Source organism: Aquila chrysaetos, chromosome 5 (genome assembly GCF_900496995.4).
Source record: "Aquila chrysaetos chrysaetos chromosome 5, bAquChr1.4, whole genome shotgun sequence".
In the NCBI taxonomy this organism is placed as follows: Eukaryota; Metazoa; Chordata; class Aves; order Accipitriformes; family Accipitridae; genus Aquila; species Aquila chrysaetos.
The window spans coordinates 32,892,986-32,913,054 of NC_044008.1; the positions used below are offsets into that span (position 1 = coordinate 32,892,986).

A 20,069-nucleotide genomic window follows, 5' to 3' on the forward strand; every position below is an offset into this window, starting at 1 on the left:
CATTCTGCAGCTTGAGGAGTTTGTACAGAAAAATCTTTTACTTTACTACCTTATTCTTGTTTCTGAATTCTTGTGAAAGTAGCAACAGAAGACCCCAGAATGACCTTCTGAATGTGACTGCTTCATATCAGCTTAGAGGACTGCTTTATATTAGCTTACAGGGTGTCTTGTGCGTGTGTCTCTCTTTGCTTTGTGCCCAGTTATATATTTGAATGTAAATTGGTTAAGAATACGTAATGGTATATTTGGATTTACGTTTTCTATATTTGGAAAAAAAACAAGTCCTGATGACCAACAGGAAGAGCTGAAAATAGAAACAGAGGCCAGCTGGTCTCTTCTTCCAAGTGTGAAAGTGTTTTATATTGTGCCTCCTAAAAATCAAAAGTTTGACTACACGAAGTGGCCAATACAAAAGGGTTACCACCATCACTGTGTGTCTGTGGTTTTGGGAGTGATCACTGCTGCAAGGCTTCGTACTGTTCTCCTAATGTGTCTATGAGGCTTTTTAGGAGAATGTGACTAGCACCCTACAGAGATTTAAGGATGGAGACCCTATGCAAAAGATCTGAACAGCTTTAGGTGCAAAATAGGCACCAATACACTTTGCTTAGAGACCATGACACTTCCAAGTATACATGAAAGCTGATTTTTAAGCATGCAGGAAACTTTATGCCTTTTAGATTTTGCCAGCAGGTTCAGATGCCTGAGAACATCGGACTGTGATCCATGTTAAGACACAAGTATATTTAAAACCCCGTGCATAACCATAATTACCATGTTAGGCACCCAAACTGCAGTCAGGAGAAACAGTGCAGTATAAGCCCTTATCACAGCAAGAGACCTTCAATATCAGATTAGAGCATATTAAAACATATGCACATTCCCATTTTTAAAACCTAAGGCCATTCTCATTTTTAATGCAAGAGCAACAGAACTATCACTCTTAAAAAAATATTAAGTATGTTTCAAGATTAAACTACTTACTTACCACATCGCTTTTAACTTGCATCTCCTATGAAGCCTATATTTTATACAGGCTATATAATACTACGAAGTATACAGCAAGTTACTAAAACTGTGCATAAGACGCAAGAGCAACATCTTAATATCCTCTTGGAAAACAGACAAATGCATTGTTTAGTCTACAATGATTTCACAGATCAAGCTGATGTGACGGTAATTTATTTTATTACTGCATGAAGAGTTAAAAGACCAGTACAATGCTTAAGGCTGAAATTCAACCTTATGCAGAGGAACTAGTGCAAGATTCATATACTAGTAAAGTACCACTAAAGCACTGCTTCCAAACAGGCGAGAACCAGACCAATACATAAAGCATCAGTGGTGCTAACAGTGATCCTAAGAGGAACTCATCTTAGGAAAAAAAATCTTGGGAAATTCTCTTATGAAAGATTTCACTCCCAGGGTTTGGGTCTAGATACTAACTACAAGAAGCACTCTCCCAGATATTTTTCTGGATTTAAGCATAGAAACACATCATTTTCTCAAGAAGCTGCCTTGAAAAGTGAAGTTTTGAGAGGGAGATATCAAAAGATAGGAGGTTCGGGGGAACATCATCTTCAGTAAGTGTCTTCAAACCAAGACAAACCTGTATTACAGATAATTTTGTAGGATTTTACAAAATGTACACTATATATATTATATATGCATATAAAACAGTATTATTTCAATCGCTAAGTTCTTCCTCATCACTGAAATAAGCACTTTTCTTAATCCGTGGACGTTTTGAATCATCTGAAATTGAAGATTCCCCTGCAGTCTGCGTCCATCTTTGTTGTTCTTCCTCAATTTTGGCTTGCTGCAATGAAAGAAGGAGAAGTATTAGCTAGGATTAAGAAAAATTAAGATGCATTACAAACAATAATGCTAACTATTAATATGCATTGAATTATTTAATAAGTTAAAGAATTCAAAGGGTTTATCTCCATTTCCAGATAAACTGTGCAATGAATGCACTAGAAAACATTTCTGAAAGTAGCTCTCGCATGCAAACAGTAAGTCTTCTGCACCAATGCAGGCCACATGGAGTACCCTCTGTTTTCGCCCATGGCAAACTTACAGAACTATAGAGCAGCTGAGATCTGAAGCAAAGAATGCATCGTGTTTTAAATTGACATCATTGAATCAGCTTTGTTCCACTAACAAGCCTTCTATCAGTTGTCTTTTGCAGTCAGGGAATGAATGTCTTCAGGGATGTAAAGGTTATTCAACTGAAGGTTTAAATAGATGCTTCCTATTTTTACTAGGAAATATGCTATCCCAGTTAAAATCTTTGAATGGCAAGAGAAATGGGAATGTTTCCTGGCTTGTTTACATTTACAGGTTTTACTTCCAATTGTGGAGTTTTCTGGGGGTGAGGTAGGGATAATTGTGCATATTTGCATCAATTTTTTTGGACTACATCACGTAAAAGCTTTGCACTCATTACAGTCATATTCAGGACAAAGTTATCTTAAAACCTCTTGAGGGTTTTTTTGGGGGAGACGGGGCACACAGAGGACAGCTGAGGACAAAGAAATTTGAACATCAGGACAGGTTTGCTCTGTGTAGTGAAGCAAAAGCCTGTAAAGAAGTAGTAAAGAAGATAGTAATACAGCTGTCAGACTATCTATCTACATAACAAAAAATGCGTTAAATAGGTTTTGAGAGGTCTGTTAGAGACCATGATGGACTGTACTAGGCAAAGGAAGTGCTCCAGAAACAGATGTTGTTCAAGGATATTCTACTGAGTGAGGGCAGAGGATGCACCTGGTCATTTATACATGACTGTTTTTCTGGCTGCTCCGTTAACAAAGTAAAGAGGGATTTGTGGACCAAAAACCTAATACAGCAGCACAGCACAAACACAGCAATAGTGAAACAGTTAAAAAAATAAGAAAAAAAAAAAAAGACTGAAGATGCCTGCAATATGAAGAAACCAACTATAGTCACCAACTACTGCCAGGCAAGAGTGCCCTGTGTGCTACAGGGTGGACAGACTTACAGGTGTATCTCAGAACTTTTGAAAAGCAGCTAAAAAAGGAAGTAGAGTTGCATTTAAATAATAATAAGTAATAAATGCGCAATGCTTCAATTTTGTACCTGAAAAGCTATGGCTTGGCTGAGGCTATCTAGAGCAGGATCTTCTCCTTCCTCCTCACTTTCTTCTTCCTCCTCGCTTCATCGCGCAGAGAGAGAGAAAAATATATAGATCTTTATTTTAAGTATTCAGTATGAAAAAGCTTCCTAATAGAAGTAGTAACATGTAAATTAATATACATACATTTCTTCTGGCTCGACTATTTTCTTTCTCTTCTTCTTTTCTTTTTTTTTTGGTGGCTCCCGCTCCCCTAGCATATTTTTAGGACAAGCATAACTTAAGTGTCCTGCTTCCTTGGAGAAAAAGAAATACTGCTTAACAGAAACCATTACAAACAACTATATGTTAAAACATATAATGAGGAAAGTTAATGTAAGACAGTTCACACGGAAAAAAATGGAAGCAATTAGTAAGATAAATGGAATGCTGAATTAGCACACAGAAGACAAACTCTTCTCTATAAGCTTGCCATGGAAACAGAGAGATTGGTGGTGATATGCATGTTTAACTGCAAATTGAGAACAAGCCATGAGCAAAGTAGATTTTTTTTGGCTGCTGAAATAGCTGAATATACTACAGCATAGTTTATTTTCAAGACAAGATACAAACCTCAGCATTAGCAGTTTAAGAAACAGGAGTGAGTCAACATTTTTGCTCTAAAAAGTGTACGAATATAAAACGAGTCTGTATTTGACATTAAATACTATCTAAATCTTAATCTATGTTATTATGTTCAGGAAAAGTGAGGAATTGCCTAAAACTTAAAACACACTTCTTCTGTATAAAAACAGTTGTTTCCAATATTTATTTTACTGCCAACTGTACGGTGAACTTCCAAAGATACAGCAAAAGCAAGTATTTTGAAGCAAAGATTAGGAAGTTTTCCTTCTCAGGCAGCATTATACTGACACTCAGATCTGTCTGCTCATCAGTGTGTTAAGCAGCAGTTATACATACGTATTTTCCCCCACTCCCAAAATCCCAAATAAAAAACAAAAGCGGTACTATCATTCCTGAAAATGGTACAACTGCTATGCAAGTTGATAATATCAACAGAAAAAAAATTAATTTAACAGCATGGGCAGGATTCGTAATGGCCAAACTGAAGAAACAAGCTAAAAGTCTGTGCTGGTTTTGGCTCGGGTACAGTTAATTTTCTTCATACTAACTGGTATGGGGCTGTGCTTTGGATTTGTGCTGAAAACAGTGTCGATAACCCAGGGATGTTTCCGTCACTGCTGAGCAGTGCTCACCCAGAGCCAAGGGCTTTTCTGCTTCTCCCCCCACCCCACCAGCGAGGAGGCTGGGGGGGCACAAGGGGTTGGGGGGGGACACAGCCGGGACAGCCGACCCCGACTGACCCAAGGGAGATCCCACACCGTAGGACGTCATGCTCAGCAATGAAACTCGGGGGAAGGTTGGCTGGGGTGGCCGCTGCTCGGGGATTGGCTGGGCATCGGTCGGTTGGTGGTGAGCAACTGTTTTCATTTGCATCACTTGTCTTTCTTGGGTTTTATTTCTCTCTCTTTGTTATTTTCCTTTTCATTACCATTTATTATTATTTCATTTTATTTCAAGTATTAAACTGTTCTTATCTCAACCCACGAGTTTTCTCACTTTTACCCTTCCAATTCTCTTTCCCGCATCCCGCTAGGCAGGGAGTGAGCAAGGAGATGTGAGGTGCTTAGCTGCCAGTTGGGGTTAAACCACAACAGAGTCAAAAGATGGAATATATTAGTTCATTTTTGGTTTTACTCACCCCACATTCGTAACACTTAGACTTATCAAAGTAGTTACGCCTGCGAATGAATTCTGCTGCTCTTCCATTATCAATGGCAATACTTGCTTTTATTACTCTTCCAAACAACTACAGCAAATTGGAAAATAAAAAAAAAGGTAAATATTTTGGGACTGTAAACCCAACCCTCCTGCCATAACAACTTTCCACAATTTACCTGTTTGTTATTAAGTGCCCGAGAACAGTTTTGTGCAGATTCTTTATCCAAAAACAAAATAAAGGCAACTCCTTTGCTCTTCCTGGTGTCTTTGTCTTTCATAATAGTAACTCTGAAAACATATAACCACATTATTGATACACTAAAATTACTTCAGAGACATTTTTTCCTTAAAGATCTCAGTGGGATCTTAGCTTTGTTATATAGCAAAAGGGAGAAAGTATATTTAACAATAGGAAGGCTTGCTAAACAGAAATTCAAAGGAAGAGCTAACCTGGCCATATGCTTACAGGTAGAGTGAAGATGATTTAAAAAAAAGGTATGTGGGGTCTTTCTGGGTCCAGTATCATTCTTTATTCCCTTGGATGACTTGAAGAACAGACAACATACTCTTTAGATTTGCAGACAACCTAACTGGAGGGAACTACACATACGGGAGGTGAAATTAAAATTCAGGAGTAACCTTGACCATTGCTAACATTGCTGAAAAACACAGTGTATTGAACCGCACCCAAACTGAGAAATCTATGTTCGTGTAGGACTAACCAGCTAAACAGGTTCACAAGAGGAAACGATACATATATGCAGCATTGTTCTACAAATATCTCCAACTGGAATCCAAGCAGGTCATGGATGCATGTGTTATTTTACATGACATATAAAGTTAAATCTACAGTCTAACATTGGAATCAACAGCTGCAGTAACACATAAAAAAATTCAAGACAGATTTAGACCCAGTAAAAACAACGAAGAAAAAGAATGACAAGAAGTGAAGCAGGGGTGGAACCCACACAACCTCAAGTCTTTCAATCTTAACAGCAATCGTATTTAGCCCTAAAAAAACAAACAGTGGGAAACAGGATACCAGTCTCCATGTACATAAAAATAAAAGCACATGCTAAAAAGTAGGGAATAAACTCCTCCTTGTGTCCACCACAGGCAGAACAAGGTTCAGCCATAAGGCAAGCCAAAATTGTAAGTAATAGGACGCTTTAAAAAAAAAACCACCAAAACAAATAAACCAGCCCCGCTTCAATGCAGAAGGCCTACCAGCAAACCTGCATAAGTAACAGATGACCTACACAGTAAAAAGTGTATAAAATAAAAGCTCGGTAAAGAAAGCTCAATTTTCCCCCAAATACAGAATTCACAGAAAGATAGAGCTTAGAACAGTTTTTCTGCCAAGGCCTCTCAGACAAGGATGCGTCCAACTGAACGCATTGAGTTGAATTGTCAATAAAGCTGACTTTAGAACAATTCTATTAATTCTTTCGCCAAGTTACTCTTCCAAGAGTTCCAATGGAACCCTAATATGACTGTCAAGCTTCTAATTGGGATATCAAACGTACCAGTTAATAACACAGGCATAGAAAGAAACAAGTGTGACAAATCTTTAAGAAGTCAGCAACCTCTTGAAGCCCTAGAAAGTCTGATTTCTCACTGAACAAACTGAGATGCAATCATAATAGCCAGGATATATTGGGGCAAGAAATGTAGTACAGAAGAAAAGTGAGCATGATTTTGCTGAGTCAAGACACACTTCAAAAAAAAAAAAAGTCTAATAAAGCTTAATTAAATAAAGTTAAAGCTGACCTAGATGTCATCGTAAACCTTTCTGCAAAGTGTTTTAAGTCCCTGAACAAAGACTCTATAGAAATCAAGCTAATATTTGAAAATATTTTTCTTGGGAATTAATGACTAGCTACAAACAGGAAACTGATCCTTGTTAGCCTCAGTTTCACAGGGAAATGGGAATACCAGTAGAATCCCACAGTATCTCCACTGTTTATAGTCAGGTCAGCTTGCACAGAGGCAAACAGGAAACAAATTTTGCTAGATAAAAAAAAAATATCACGGTAGTATTTTACACATAGTATTCTGTGACTCTTTTTACCTTTGGTTTAACTTCTGGCAGTGACTAGACAAAATGTCAGGAAAAAGTTAATGTCAGTAAGGGAATTTTTTGCAAGACTATATATAGGTGGGGGAAAGTAGTAACTGCGCAGACAGAATGCAAGTTCTAAATTAGCTACTTTCACACAGGATGCAGTGCAGGATTTCTTCTGCATAGGCATCTGAAAACACCATTTCTGTTGTCTACGACAGTAAAAAAAAAAGCAAATAAAAGGATAGAAACTATTAAAAAAGGAAAAAAAAAAGAGAATGCTGCTATGACACCTTTGAAATAAGCAATACATCATACAGCCAATACTTCATACAATTCTCATCCTCCTATCAAACAAGTTCAAAAGCCAAGACAGGAGGAGACCCCTACCCCCAAACACACACAGTATAGGTATATTACCAAATGATAGCAGGGAGGTCAGAAGTGTCACATTTATGGAGAACAGGCCCCTCAATGGATAAACACCAGCGTTACTACAACCTTTGCTTAGGATTTTTCTAAATCAGTAGTTCAGCGATTGACTTAACCATGTCAGACACCCCACCCTGGAAACAACAGGCACCGCAGGTGCCCAGTTGTATTGGTCACTGCATGTCTGCCAGAGCCCTACATAAGGGTTTTCCTCTCGGTCAATTTAAAAAAAAATACATTTTTCTAAAGTTATAGTTTGGCTTTTCCTGCTATTTGTCACCTGAAACACACTCCTGAGACTTCAAAGACTTTGAAGGTAGCTCTGTATCTCACAGATTGTTACAACAGCTACTAGAAGTTAGATATTTGGTGGTGTAGGGTTAAAAACTGAAGTCTTGAGTCTCATCATTCTGACCAGTTAAAAAAATAAAGAAACAAACCAGCAAGTTCCTTACTGTGGCATTTATTTCTATCATTTGAACACAGAGGCAGGTATTCACAAGTACTGTTCATGAATACCCTACATATTAAAAGCCATTACTCTGCAGCCTTACATCTAATCTTAAACATAATACTAAGCAGTCACAATAACAAGTCCCTCTAGAACCACAAATAGAGGAACCGTACGTTGCAATTGTGCGAACTGTTTGTGGGAATTGTGACATCTAGTTCACATAAGTAGAAGCTCCCACTTTCACTTAGCCACTTGTGTCCCAGGCGGTGTTCGGGGGGAAGGGGAACAATACTTGCTAGAAGAATATTGTTTCAACTACTTCAGAGAAAAGACCACTGGTAAATGACAACATTCTGCTTGCTCTTAAGAAGTGGTTAGCAAAACCTGTCCCCAGCACAAATATTCTTACATTATGTATGTACCTGCAAGAACTTCCAGTTGTTAAATTAAATTTATACTTTATTAAAAATGAACAGGACTTCAATAGAGTTCCACATTCATACTTAAAGTATAAAAAGCACAAGACTTTCAAGTGAAGCAAAGACATTAAATATTTAAAATGAAAGCTACAAAAATAGCAGGCCATATCAGGTCACTTACTTGACAACTTTCCCATACTTTGAAAATATCTGAAATATAAAACAAAATGAAAAGATTTAAGAACTGACAATTGCATTTCATTAGTAATAAATTAATCAAGACATACTTTTCTAAGTAAAAGATATATAGCAGTATTGTATTTACATTCAGAACTGTTGTCAACAAGTTTAACCTGAACAATGCAGCTCTTAAAAAAAACTTACCCTGTACAGGTCGTTGTTTGTCAAAGCAAAGGGTAAATTGGACACATACACTGTGCTTTTGCTTGGTGCCAACCCACCACTCATTTTTCTGATGAAAGGAGAAAGAGAGAAGAGTTAAACTGTATTCAACAGAGAAATCAATTAAAACAAGTCACAAAACTTTTTTTTAATGTTCTTTTCCAAGCCTAGCCCAGACAGTCATGATAAAGTTGCAGGAAAGCACAGCTTTCATTTGCCTTTCATCATTTTACATGAAATTAGTGTTTGCCTTCACGTGCTACAGAAGACATACATTCCTTCCCCCTCCCCTGGATCCAAAGCATATTTTTGCTGTATGTGAGTCAATTTGTAAGTCATGGAAAAACAGCCAAGTTAGTGTACTTAAAATAAACCTCTGCTGATTTGTGCAGTAAAGAAAGGTTTATGTCCAGAAAGAAACAAGTAATGTCCATTTATTAAACATTATGGCCAATATGTGAAATTATTGACCTTTGTTCAAGTACCCGCATGATCTCATTCTTTATACAACTTTCAGTTCAGCTGCATTCAACATAGAATAAACCACAATCAATTACGGCAAAAAAAAGCTTCCCTAAAGCAGAGTCTTAATTATTGCAGGGGGGGAAAAAAGGGATACTACATTGATGTTAAAATGTATCTAAGATGCTAAAGCAGCAAGCATTTCCTCTTGTATCTGTTGGTCAGGCTTCTACACTGCTCTGGAACTGCAAGTGTCCGGAGCCCATCACAGACGGCATCTCCCCTTCCTCCTCCTCCTCCTGCTCTATACTGGCAGGAACCAGGGAAATCTCAAAGCCATTTTCATTTCCCAGTCTCTATTAAGCTCTTGAAACTAAGTATGTCTGGAAACAACAAATCAATTCAAAACCACTGTTATAACTGCATACACATCCTCTAATACTAGGTGAAGAGCAACTGAACTAACTTGAAAAAGTACAGCCTACGGTTTTCCTCACGTTTGGACATTTCCCAAAATTTTAAGTGGTGCTAAAGTCTGTGCAAAACACTTCTTCCCTTTGATCCATTCTGTAGCCATGGCTCAGTCCAAGAGCTAAGCGGGTAAAATTTAAGATCAGAATAAAGCACAGCCCTTATGAGAGGGCACACCAAACAGGTCAGCAAAACCATTCTCCAAGCTCTCCAATTACTACCTCCTTATCCAGTTTCCCGCAGCCTTATTCCTGCTTCTTGGCACCCCTAGCCGATTCCTAACTGAGGATCAAGCCATTTCTTCAGCAAGACCAACTCATTTTAAAAATGCAGACAAAAGCTGATAAAGGGATAAAAGACACTAAAGTATTAAAAATCAACATCTGTCAGAGTACACAGCTTCTTCGGGGACTTTTCAGGTAGTGAGTCTGAGCAGATTGCTTGGCCGAGTGCCAGCGAAGTAACTAATGTCACACTCTAATCCGGCTGTGGTGATTTTCTGGCATTTCATGATTCAGTCATCTGAAGACCTGATATTCCCAGTAGACACTGATTATCCAAGCGTTTTGCTTCTCTTTGCTGACATGCCTACTGTACCACAATTCATTTGAGCAGCAGTTTCCAAGTGATCGAATTTTGAGCTCTTCCATGTTCAGAGACTGTGTTTTCTGGCATGAGCAGAAATGGCAACATAAAGGTTAAGCAAATGAAAACAGAATAAATTTGCAACAAAGGCCACGCATTGCATCTGGTGTTACACAGAGTGGATTCATTATCCCAAATTCCTTGCTGCTTGGCATTAGTATCCTTGACAAGCCTAACCATGCTGACTTGGCAACACGCCACGCAAAGAGATGGCCTGAAGTGCAGTTATCCAGATGCACAGTGGATACAAAGGATTCAGTAAGAGCTACCTCAGTGCTGCATTACAGTATGTCGCCAATGCTAATATATTGCAACAGCGGAGGAGAAAACAGCAGAGGTGAACCTCAGGTGGCTGCAGATAGCAATTTAACTCTGCCTAAAAGACAAGAGAAGCTAGAGCACCTCGTAACAGGAGGCGAAGCAGGCCCCCTGTTAATGAACGGACACCAGTGAGAACGGCACGACTGGAGAGCAGTCGGCTTGTGTATTCTCCAACACCGCAGTGCAAGCCTCCAAAGAGAAGGTGATTCGTCACGTGAAGATTACTACAGGCCTAATAGCTCAGACAACAGGAAATTATTAATGAATGCAAGCTACAGAACTGCCAGTTTCAGCTGTACGCTACTTTTTCCAGAAGCAAGCTGAAAGAGTTGCACCCTGGAGCGCTGGCTGCCGGACAGCTGAGGTTGAGCTTTGTTTCTAGTCCCCTGGACAAATTTCAGTGAAACAGTCTTGCTGCTCTGACTGCCCAAATATTCTTAGCAATTTGTTTTGTTTAGGACTACTACGCCAGGATTTCTTACTTTTAATGTCTAACTCACCGGACAGGCACAATTCTAATAAAAGAAGAAGTATAGTAACTGTAAGGCTATCACCATGCTCATGTTCAAGATGGCAAAGGTTCAAATTTGCCATGCCAGGAAAGAGTATTTCCCCAGAACTGCAGGAGGACTTCCTCTTCTAAATACTATGGGGTCACTGGGATGGTTTATAAATACCTTATTTAAGCCAGCAGATACACTGACAGGTTTCCACAATAGATGAATGGCCTAAATGTCACTATCTACTTAAAAGCCCGGTCATCCTTACTAAGTTTTCTGCAGAACATTCAAAAATAATATTCTACCAAAAGCAATCTCTCAAAAAAGCCTGAGCATGTTAAAACACAGATTTCTGCTTATCTGTTGTGAATACAGTGGTATAAATGCAATTTTAGATCCAACTACCGGCACAACTTCTCCCACCCCAATAAACTTTAACAAAACATCATGTGTCAACTTTAACTCTGCTATAACCAATCCATTAGTCTTTTTTTTTTTTTAAACCACCATGAAGTCCCCGCGGGGATACCAAGTGCCAACACCATATAAACAATAGCTTCCCCCCCCCCCCCCCCCCGTTCATTTATGGATGACAACCTTGCCATACCAGCTTCACATTTATTGGTCTGATGTTTTCTAGCTGGCAGGGGTGGGGTAGTAAAAAAAGCCAATTCCAGCTTTAAACTAACTCTCTAGATGAGACATCTCATCTGGAGGGTCTTCATTACAAGGCTCAGAGTCCTTTTACTTCAGGAACTTTCTAACTTCAAAGAACTGTCCAATACAAGTTTAACATTTTCATCACATTCTTTCTCCTTGATCACCAGTCTCTCTGCTTTATAGGTTTTCACTTCACAGGCTGACAAAAAAAAAAAAAAAAAAAAACCAAAATAAAAAACAAACCACCACAAAAAAAACCCAAACAAAAACAACCTCCTGAAAAACATCAGAGCTTTCTACTTGCTGCAGGGGAGTCAGCTGAGAGTCATGTAAAACCTGGCTTCTATATCCTGCTAGATCTCCCCGACAAATCAAACCATTTTTGTTTTATACTGAATGCTTTTATGGGACTTCCCTTATCTTCAAGGTACGACCTGGTGACTTACTTTAAAGCACTAGCTGGAAGCCAGTACATTATCTCCGTGAGGTTGAGCACAACCCCCATTAATGTAATAGCCTCTCTATAATATTAATGCCTTCTTCATTTATCATTTTCACATATTAACTTTCAGGACAGAGTTGTCCCTCATTACTATGACGACTTGAATTTAATCTTTTTTGTCTTTTCCAACAACTCGAACTAAAAGCAGCCATTCTTTGACAAGAGCCATCTGTCAGTAATGATTAAGTTTCCTGCAAAATATATTGGGTACAGGAGTATGTTTTGCTTGAATCCAATATGCTTAATGCAGCATCTGTCACTCATGATGAGAGCATCATAAGAGAAGACAATGATTAATTTCAGTAACTGGCTTTTCTACTCTGTGCCAGAAGACATAAGGAGACCACCAAAATAGTTCAGATGCCTCTGAAGCATCAAGTGGAGTCTGAATTTACTGATATTTTCACGACTTGGCATCAACATTTCAACTTAAGCACAAACTTTTGTTTAAGTGCACAGCAGCAAGGCCAGATTAAAGTACGCGTGACTGATTTGTGGGTAAGTTACTCAAGACACGCTTACTCAGGCCAACCAATCCGAGTTCTTCCACCTTGATCCTTAAACCACCGTACTTTATTTCCGATTTAACAGTATCAACAGAGTTTAGACCCAAATCAACAAACCACGAGTTGTGGCAGGAGCTAGCTCGAGCTTATAATCAAAAGCCTGTGGTAAAGGAGGAAGCCGAGCTCACGTTCTCCTTGGTCCCAGACAAGGGCATTAACCACTCGCCGCAGTTCTGTCCTACACGAGGGGCACGTAAGGAGCTACCAGAGCAGAATCTGTTTTATCTCCACCTAGTCGCTTAAATATTACAAGGCCAATATTAGGTAGGATCGGAACTAGGTAAATAAAGTTGACGCTATCGGAAGAAAGAGCGCAACAGCCTCTCGACCAGCCCAAGCCAAAGACGTACAGCAAAAGACGTACTCGGAAACTTCCACCGCTCCGCTCTGCCCCGGCTGCCGCCCTTCCCTACGCCCGCGGCAGCCAGCAGCCAGGCGGACAGCCTCCCCCGGCTCCAAACGAGGCGCTCCTGCCGCCACCGGGCGGCGGCGGGGCCGGGGCTCCGCGTCTAACGTCCCCTCAGCGGCCTACCCGTCACGGCGGGGCTCAGCCGGCGCGGCTGCCCATGGTGCGGCGCGGCAGCGGACGGCGCGCAGGCCCCGGCGGGACGGGACGGGACGGGACGGGACGAACAGGCCCGGGAAGGCCGGCGCTCTTCCGCCGACGCGCGGACGACCGGCGTGGTTGGCGGCCAATAGACGGCGGAGGACGGTGGGAGGGAGGCGGGCGTTTTCCGGTGACGTCTAAAGAGCGCCGGAAGCGGCGGGAAGGCGGTGAGGTGCTGGCCGCGGGAGCGAGAGGGGGAGGTGGGTGAGCGGTGGCGGCGGCGGGCGGCCCTTTCCTTTCCTCTCCTCTTCTCCCCGAACCCGCGGGGAGCCCGTGCCGTGGGACGGGATCCTTTTGCTTCCCCGGGTTCCCCAGAAGTTAGGCTGACTGGAGGTTGGCGGGAGGGGAGGGGAGGGGAGGCGGCGAGGGCGGCTTTTGTAAACCTTGCCTTCCAGCCTTTCTTAAAACCCGCGCGTGACAGGGGGTTTTGACTTTTCAGCTTAGTTTGTGCTTTTTCTTTGGAGGGGGAGGACGTTACTCCTCGTGAGTGCCTCTGAGAGCTGTTCTCAACTTTAGCAACTAGCAGCGAATGGCTGGAGGCTGCATAAATCCCGTTGTAGACGCTGTCCGTGAGGCGCCCCGTGGGTATGATGGTGCAGCATCGGTGTCCTTACCTTTCTGGGGGGATAAATAAGACTCTGGTGTGTCACTTAGCTGATTTCGTTAGAAGTGCTAGCGTAAATCTGTATGCTTAGCTGAACAATAGGGTGTCCCATAATATATTTAAAGTCTTTATCAGCATTTAAACACTTTAAGTCTGCTCTCCGTGGTTCTTTGTTCTCACTCATACTCCTTAAGTAGGCTCTTTACCATGCATTAGAGTTTTCGTGGATAGTCTTATTGCAGTTCTTTATCTGACGCGTCTGGGACTTCAAGGGAGCAAAGTCTTTGTCAGAAGTACACAAAAAGGTGTGGAAACCCGCAGAACCTGTGCAAGCAACAAGTAGGGTTTGATACAGCGATTTGCCCTGGGTGAAATATTCAGAGTTGGTTGGCGTTTTCAAGTGTAAATGTTGAAAGCACTGCGGTTTTGACCTGTTGCAACAACCGTATGGTGAGCTGACATATTTTGTTGTCAAAATGTTTGTGCTGCAAGATGGAAAGTCACGGTGGAGGCGGTGATCCGTACAGTTGTTTGCATTGATGTTGCTAGCGTAGCAGCCCCATCGCGGCCTGGTAGAATATTCTTTTTGCAGCATTGACACTGATGAAGGATGGGCTGTTGGTAACTGCAGGTGTTCAGGCAAAGATAAGTGCTAATACATCAGTCATTGTATTAATATAACCCCCAATACATTGCCTCCATTTCTCTTGCACCCAGTGATGTATTAGAATGGTGTGGTAAGAAAACTGAACCCTTGGGATCGTAAATCCTCATCAGAATGATGCTGCTATTAATAATTTTATTCAGCTTATGCATTTCTGGTTTTTTTCCCTTTTGAGGTCAGAGTTAATTTGACTTTTGTGGTCAGTGCTTTTTTAAATATATTTTTTTCTTTTTTCTTTTTTTCTTTCTCTTATTTTAAGTCAAAATTATTGTGAAAGGTCAGGAAAGATTGGAAGAAAGCATCTTCCCTCAGGTTATTTTGTATCTAGGTTGAATATGCCTAGACTTGTTGCAGTCATGCTTCTAATTGCTTTTGAAAATCTTATAGCCTAATATTTGGTATTAGGAAGAGATGGATTCTCGTTGTATCCCTGTTTTTTTTCTCAATGCCTCCCTCACAGTATTTTATGTACTGTTGTGGTGCTCTTACACTTCTGCTTTTTCATCTTACCAATAGAGGACTATGTCTATTCAGTGTTTTCTACCTGTCCCAAGTATGGGGGGAGGAGGAGAAAGTTACACCACCCCCCCCCCACCCAGTTTTATCTGTCTTGCCTCCTGTCTAGGTAAGAGATACTGGGATATCTTTGAAGCACTATCAAATACAGATTCTAATTGTTGGAAGAAAAAGCGGTGTTTTCTGTCTGTCTTTTTATGTCCGTCCTCAAAGCAGCAATTGTTGCAAAATTGGCCACGATATTTCTAATAAGTTACAATTCTCTAAGCATCTCTCCTAGGTCTTACTCATACAAAAGCATCTAAGCTTTTTGTGAGAGCTTTCCAAAGTGGAGGAGAGACGGAACTGGCCCACATTTGTCAATCTCTGCTGTTTGTCAAAGTAACAGTATAAAACCAGATATATACCAGTAGCATCAGAGATACTGCAGCTGCCTGCCTCTGCATTTACAGCACACCATTGGTTTTATGCTTTGTTCACATATGGCAAGATGTAGCCATCTGGATTAGAAAGCTGTGTGTTTTCGAAACAAAAATGTAGATTCTGCAGAAGGTTGATACCACACACTGGAAAATTACAAATCCTGGAGAAGTAGGTATTTCTAGCCCTGATGAAAATTGATGTCTCAAGAAAGACAAGAATTGTGCACAAAATATTGCAGAATACTGGAGTGCTTTTGCAAATATGTCAGAGATTTTTTTAGGATATATTATTTAGAAAGAAAAAAAAGTAATGATTGATTGATAAAGAAAACCCAGTTGTGCAAAAAATCTAAAGTTTAAGTGACCCATGTAATCTACTTGATGAAGAAACCCTTTTTGTATTACATCAGTTATACTAGCATAGAGCAAGACATAGCGCTGTGATAATCGGAGCAAAGCCATTCTTGGCAGCTGGCCGCAGTGAAGCAGCTTGTGCTGCGCTAATAGAATGGCTTCTGCGTATGCTGGAGTGTCTTTATTTGAGAAAATGAAGACCTTGCTTTAGGGAAAACAGTCACCTCTGATCAAAAATAGGAAGAGGTTGTTTAAATTAATATAGCAAGTGATTATATGCCATGATAATAAAGAAATATCAACTACCTTTGCTGTCTATGCTAATAGAAAACAGTCAATATGAATGACAATGGCATTAGGTGTGAAACAAAAATAGATTTATTTTTTTTTAATCTTTGTTTTAGAGTAGCTTTGTGCTGAGAGAACAGGTGAATCTGAATACAGCATAGTAATCTTGAGGTTTGATCTCTTGAATTCTTGTTAATGGAATCTTCTCATATTGATCCGAAGGGTTTAGTCTCTTCATGGTTGTTACTAAAGCTGTGTTAGGTCACATAATCTAAGAAATGCAAATTTTTTTTTCTGTAGAAACAGATGAAATGTGCTCAAGATGCTGGGAAATGCATTTTCCTCTCTTTAAACATTGGGGTTTTTTGTCTGGTATTTTCAAATGCATCCTTACTTTATCTCATTGGTCCCAGCTAAAATTTGTCTTTTTAGTCTTCTGTGTGAAATTGGTCTCCCCCTATTGGTTTTCCTTGCCAGCATTTTGAGCAATGTACTTGATGGTTAATTCTGTCTGATTAATTTTCTTCATTTCATTCCACTAAATACAAAATATTCTTAACTTCTGAGATTTTTCTTCCACCTCCGTACTTACTTCTTGTCTGATATAGTTGTGTATTTTTTTTTTCTTCAGTCTGTTGACTTTTGTGATAGTATCTCTCTACCTTTTTTCCGGCTTGTGTTTTTGTTTCGTCAAAATACTGGTGATATTCTTGCTAGTGGGAGTGAGGTCCATCAACAATGATAAAAACACTCCCATTTTTATAAGCCTTTCTGCCTGATAATATAATAGAGCGTGTACATGAATGTCGGTGCCTGCTGCCAGTGATTTGTGGTGGGATGTTGGCTGTGGCATGACTAACAGAGACCAGCGTGATGTCTAAGCTTGCCCGTAGCTTCAGCCTGCAATGCGTTGCTTTTTGAACCTTGTGTTCAGTTAACGGTTTCAGTAACTGCTGCAGGCAGCAGGGCATGGACGCTACTGTATTTGTCAATATGCAAAAAAACCCCACCGGAAAACCTTATCTGAATCCAGCTTCTGGTATTTGCTGTTGGTCTAAAAACCCACCTGGAGGGAATGGGCCACCTTGGGGCAAGGGCTGGGTGTGGGGAACCAGCGGCAAAGTGTTTTGAGAAAGAGCAGGACAGCAGACGCTCTAGCTCTTGCCCTTACCAAAACCAGGACCTACCAAACTCCCGTCGATTTAGTCAGCTTTTGATTTATAATCTGTGGCTACATCAGACTAGTCCTGTGTCTTGGTTATGGAATGTACTTAAGGTCAAGTCTGTCATAAAACAGAACAGAGTTTTAAGAAGGTACTCTGGTTTGTTTGTACCAATGGTAGGGTCAAAATCTGAACATAAAGGCTTATTAACAGTTGAGGAAGGAGCTACTTCATCAGGATTTACTATCTATTACCGAAGGAAAAACATCTGTTAAATCAAACTTTTCATTAACCTCTCATCACATACAACTGAGTCTTATTTTTCTCTACTTAATGATACTGAAACACAATGAAATAAATGTAAGTTAAGTGAATATATTTAATACTTTTCTGAGTGTTTTTAAGAAAGCAGTTACAGTAGTTTCCAAAAGCTGTTGCTAACAAATGGAAGAAAAGCTGAGATAGTGAGTAAAAAGTGATAAAAGGGAAAGAAAACTCTGGAATTTATTAGGAAAGTGTTGTATCTGTAATAATTTGTCACGGGAAGTTTTTTGATATTGTGAATTCAGCTGAGTAGTTAATATTCTTTCTTAATTGAATGTAGTGAATTAGTAATTCAGACAAGTCTTGGGTATGGGCAGTCAAAAGACTTAGATTTTAAATGTCTGGTTTACTTAAAAGAAAAGATGTACTTATGAATATATATATATATATATATGCACTTTTTGCTAACTTCAGTTTTTTTTTTGGTAGGTAATTGAATGGGTCTTCCGAAGCAGAGTTGCTAAAACTGACAGAAAAGTAAGTATGAGAGTGTTTGTTGTTTTTCACAAAAATATATATCTGACTTAGTGCTACCTCTGTTTACAGTTAGTATACCCTTTAGTCATATTGATTCTCAACATCTGTAGTAATTAATATTTTTATATGGCCTAGTAAGTCTATTTCCAGTTAAAAGTTTTTATTTTGTGGAAGTAGATGTTATGTATTTCTCCTTCTGAATATGTCCTGCTGTTTCTTTTTCTTATTGATTATTTTTCATAGCTAGAACTGTCATTGTGAAGGGAAACTTTGAAAAATAAAATTCTAGCAATTTCTTACCTATTTTCAATGAAGTATAGTATATAATTTGTCACCTTTATAACCATCAGAAAGGTTTCAGCCCCTCAAGTTTGTGTTGTCTAACATAGCATGACTAGAATCTTTTATGGTGATGGTTTACTTCCACCTGTATTTAGTTAGTAATTTTGACTTTGAAAGTCACCTTTCTTTGGAAGGAGGAATTTTTAGTGTTCTGCTGGCTACCAATTTAAACCAGGAAAAATCTGCACATGAAGAATGCATTTCATTCATGTATTCAAAACATGGAGCTTTGTACTAACTGAATGATATGTTGTGTTTTAACCTCTTTCCACGTGGTTGAGATAATGAAATAATTCAAAGTTATTACATATGATACAAAAAAGTAGAAATTCTTCAATCTAATAAATAGGAGTTGAACTCTTTTTTTAAAAAAGTCCTCTAGTTTTAGCAGAGCAATATCAAAATTGCTATAAGGTATGTGTGTATGAATTTATATGCACAGCTGGTATTTGCAATGTGCGTATATTTCAATAGAGCTGTTTATAGTATTCTTAAGTCCTGTAATTATATTGATAATACTGCACTAATTACCATTTGTTCAGTTGTTCTTGCACTTACTGTGAGTTATTTTTGCTTTAAGTTCATTAATTACTTTCTATAACTAGATAGACTTACTTTTGAAAGGGCTAATTAAAAAAAGTGTATGTAGAGGGCTTGTGCATAATACATTATAGTGGGAGAAGTCCAGGAACCTTTATTTCTATGCTTGTTATCCTTTCGTCTATTAATAATGAGTCTGGTTTTGGCTAATTGGATTTTCATTGTCTTTAGTGGCATATCGAAGAGATGAAATGTGGTCTGAAGGGCGATATGACTATGAAAGAGTTCCAAGAGAACGTCTCCCTCCAAGGATTCATCCTGATGTAAGTGTATAGTATGTTTCCTTAGCTTTATACTGTTATACCTTTATACCATGACTTGTTTCATAAGGGCTGAATTTATGTACATATTTATGTTCCTAGTATACCCCAAGTTCCATTCTTTTCTCATTCATTTAAGCCAATAGTCTAGCAAGTGCATCTGCACAGAGATAATAGGATGCCTACAAAATTAAATCTTGTAATTTTTTTTCAAAACTATTGAAAGTGTTTAGGAATATTTTTATTTTGATAAATTGATTATTTTTTTTTTTTGTGTAATTCTTTGTGTTATTCAACACAGGATTTTTAATAACGTCTGGAGAACCAAAGGCCATACTGTGTTGTATTTTTCCCCAGACTTTTTTTTTAATGTTAATACATCTTTGAAGTGATTTGAGGTGGTAAAATGACTATTTTCTTTATTGTTCTTGTTACCGATGCAGTTTTTTACTATGATGCTTAAAGTATAGAAGGAAATGTTTGTAACAAATGTTGAAAATACATCTTTGCTAAATTGTGTTTTGGAGTCTTGTAAGGGAAATGCTTATCAAGAAGAGTTTCGATGGAAATCTACTTTGTAAGCATGGAGACTTCTACTGTATGCTATGCTTGTAAAAGCAAATGCAGAAGCTATGCTTACCCTGCTGTAGAATAACTTTAGAATGCTTTTAGA

General features: G+C 39.2%; 2 protein-coding genes across 7 annotated transcripts in view; one reads left to right on the plus strand and one right to left on the minus strand.

Annotated features, from left to right (window-relative positions):
• Positions 1-1,171: 1,171 nt before the first annotated feature.
• Positions 1,172-13,446, minus strand: ZCRB1 (zinc finger CCHC-type and RNA binding motif containing 1). 3 transcript variants are annotated; one of them, XM_030013325.2, is made up of 8 exons: positions 13,308-13,446; positions 8,631-8,718; positions 8,428-8,456; positions 5,056-5,167; positions 4,860-4,967; positions 3,284-3,393; positions 3,103-3,178; positions 1,172-1,819 (listed from the first exon to the last, which is right to left on the minus strand). In XM_030013325.2, the coding sequence occupies exons 2-8, from the start codon at positions 8,712-8,714 to the stop codon at positions 1,688-1,690; spliced, it is 651 nt and encodes a 216-aa protein (XP_029869185.1). In that variant the 5' UTR covers positions 8,715-8,718; positions 13,308-13,446; the 3' UTR covers positions 1,172-1,687. The 3 variants fall into 3 exon arrangements, with proteins under 3 accessions (XP_029869185.1, XP_029869187.1, XP_029869186.1); XM_030013327.2 differs by lacking the exon at positions 13,308-13,446 and adding an exon at positions 13,126-13,292; XM_030013326.2 differs by lacking the exon at positions 13,308-13,446 and adding an exon at positions 13,140-13,291.
• Positions 13,447-13,529: 83 nt separating this feature from the next.
• PPHLN1 (periphilin 1) overlaps positions 13,530-20,069 on the plus strand; it is a 72,388-nt gene continuing 65,848 nt past the window's right edge. For 2 of the 4 annotated variants that reach the window (XM_030015228.1, XM_030015229.1), the window contains exons 1-3: positions 13,530-13,582; positions 18,147-18,194; positions 19,308-19,399. In XM_030015228.1, the coding sequence (XP_029871088.1) occupies position 18,194; positions 19,308-19,399 (93 nt within the window). In that variant the 5' untranslated portion in view covers positions 13,530-13,582; positions 18,147-18,193. Of the gene's footprint in view, positions 13,583-18,140; positions 18,195-19,307; positions 19,400-20,069 lie in introns of those variants that run through there. The other 2 variants (XM_041123551.1, XM_030015231.2) reach the window with 1 other exon arrangement.

Bases quoted from the DNA above. Each gene is read 5' to 3' on its own strand.
- ZCRB1 (XM_030013325.2), bottom strand. From the start codon at position 8,714: ATGAGTGGTGGGTTGGCACCAAGCAAAAGCACAGTGTATGTGTCCAAT. The intron at 5,168-8,427 runs GTAAGTGACCTG...ATATGTTTTCAG, and splicing joins AAGTATGGGAAAGTTGTCAA to AGTTACTATTATGAAAGACA. The intron at 3,179-3,283 runs GTATGTATATTA...TGCGCGATGAAG, and splicing joins ATAGTCGAGCCAGAAGAAAT to CGAGGAGGAAGAAGAAAGTG.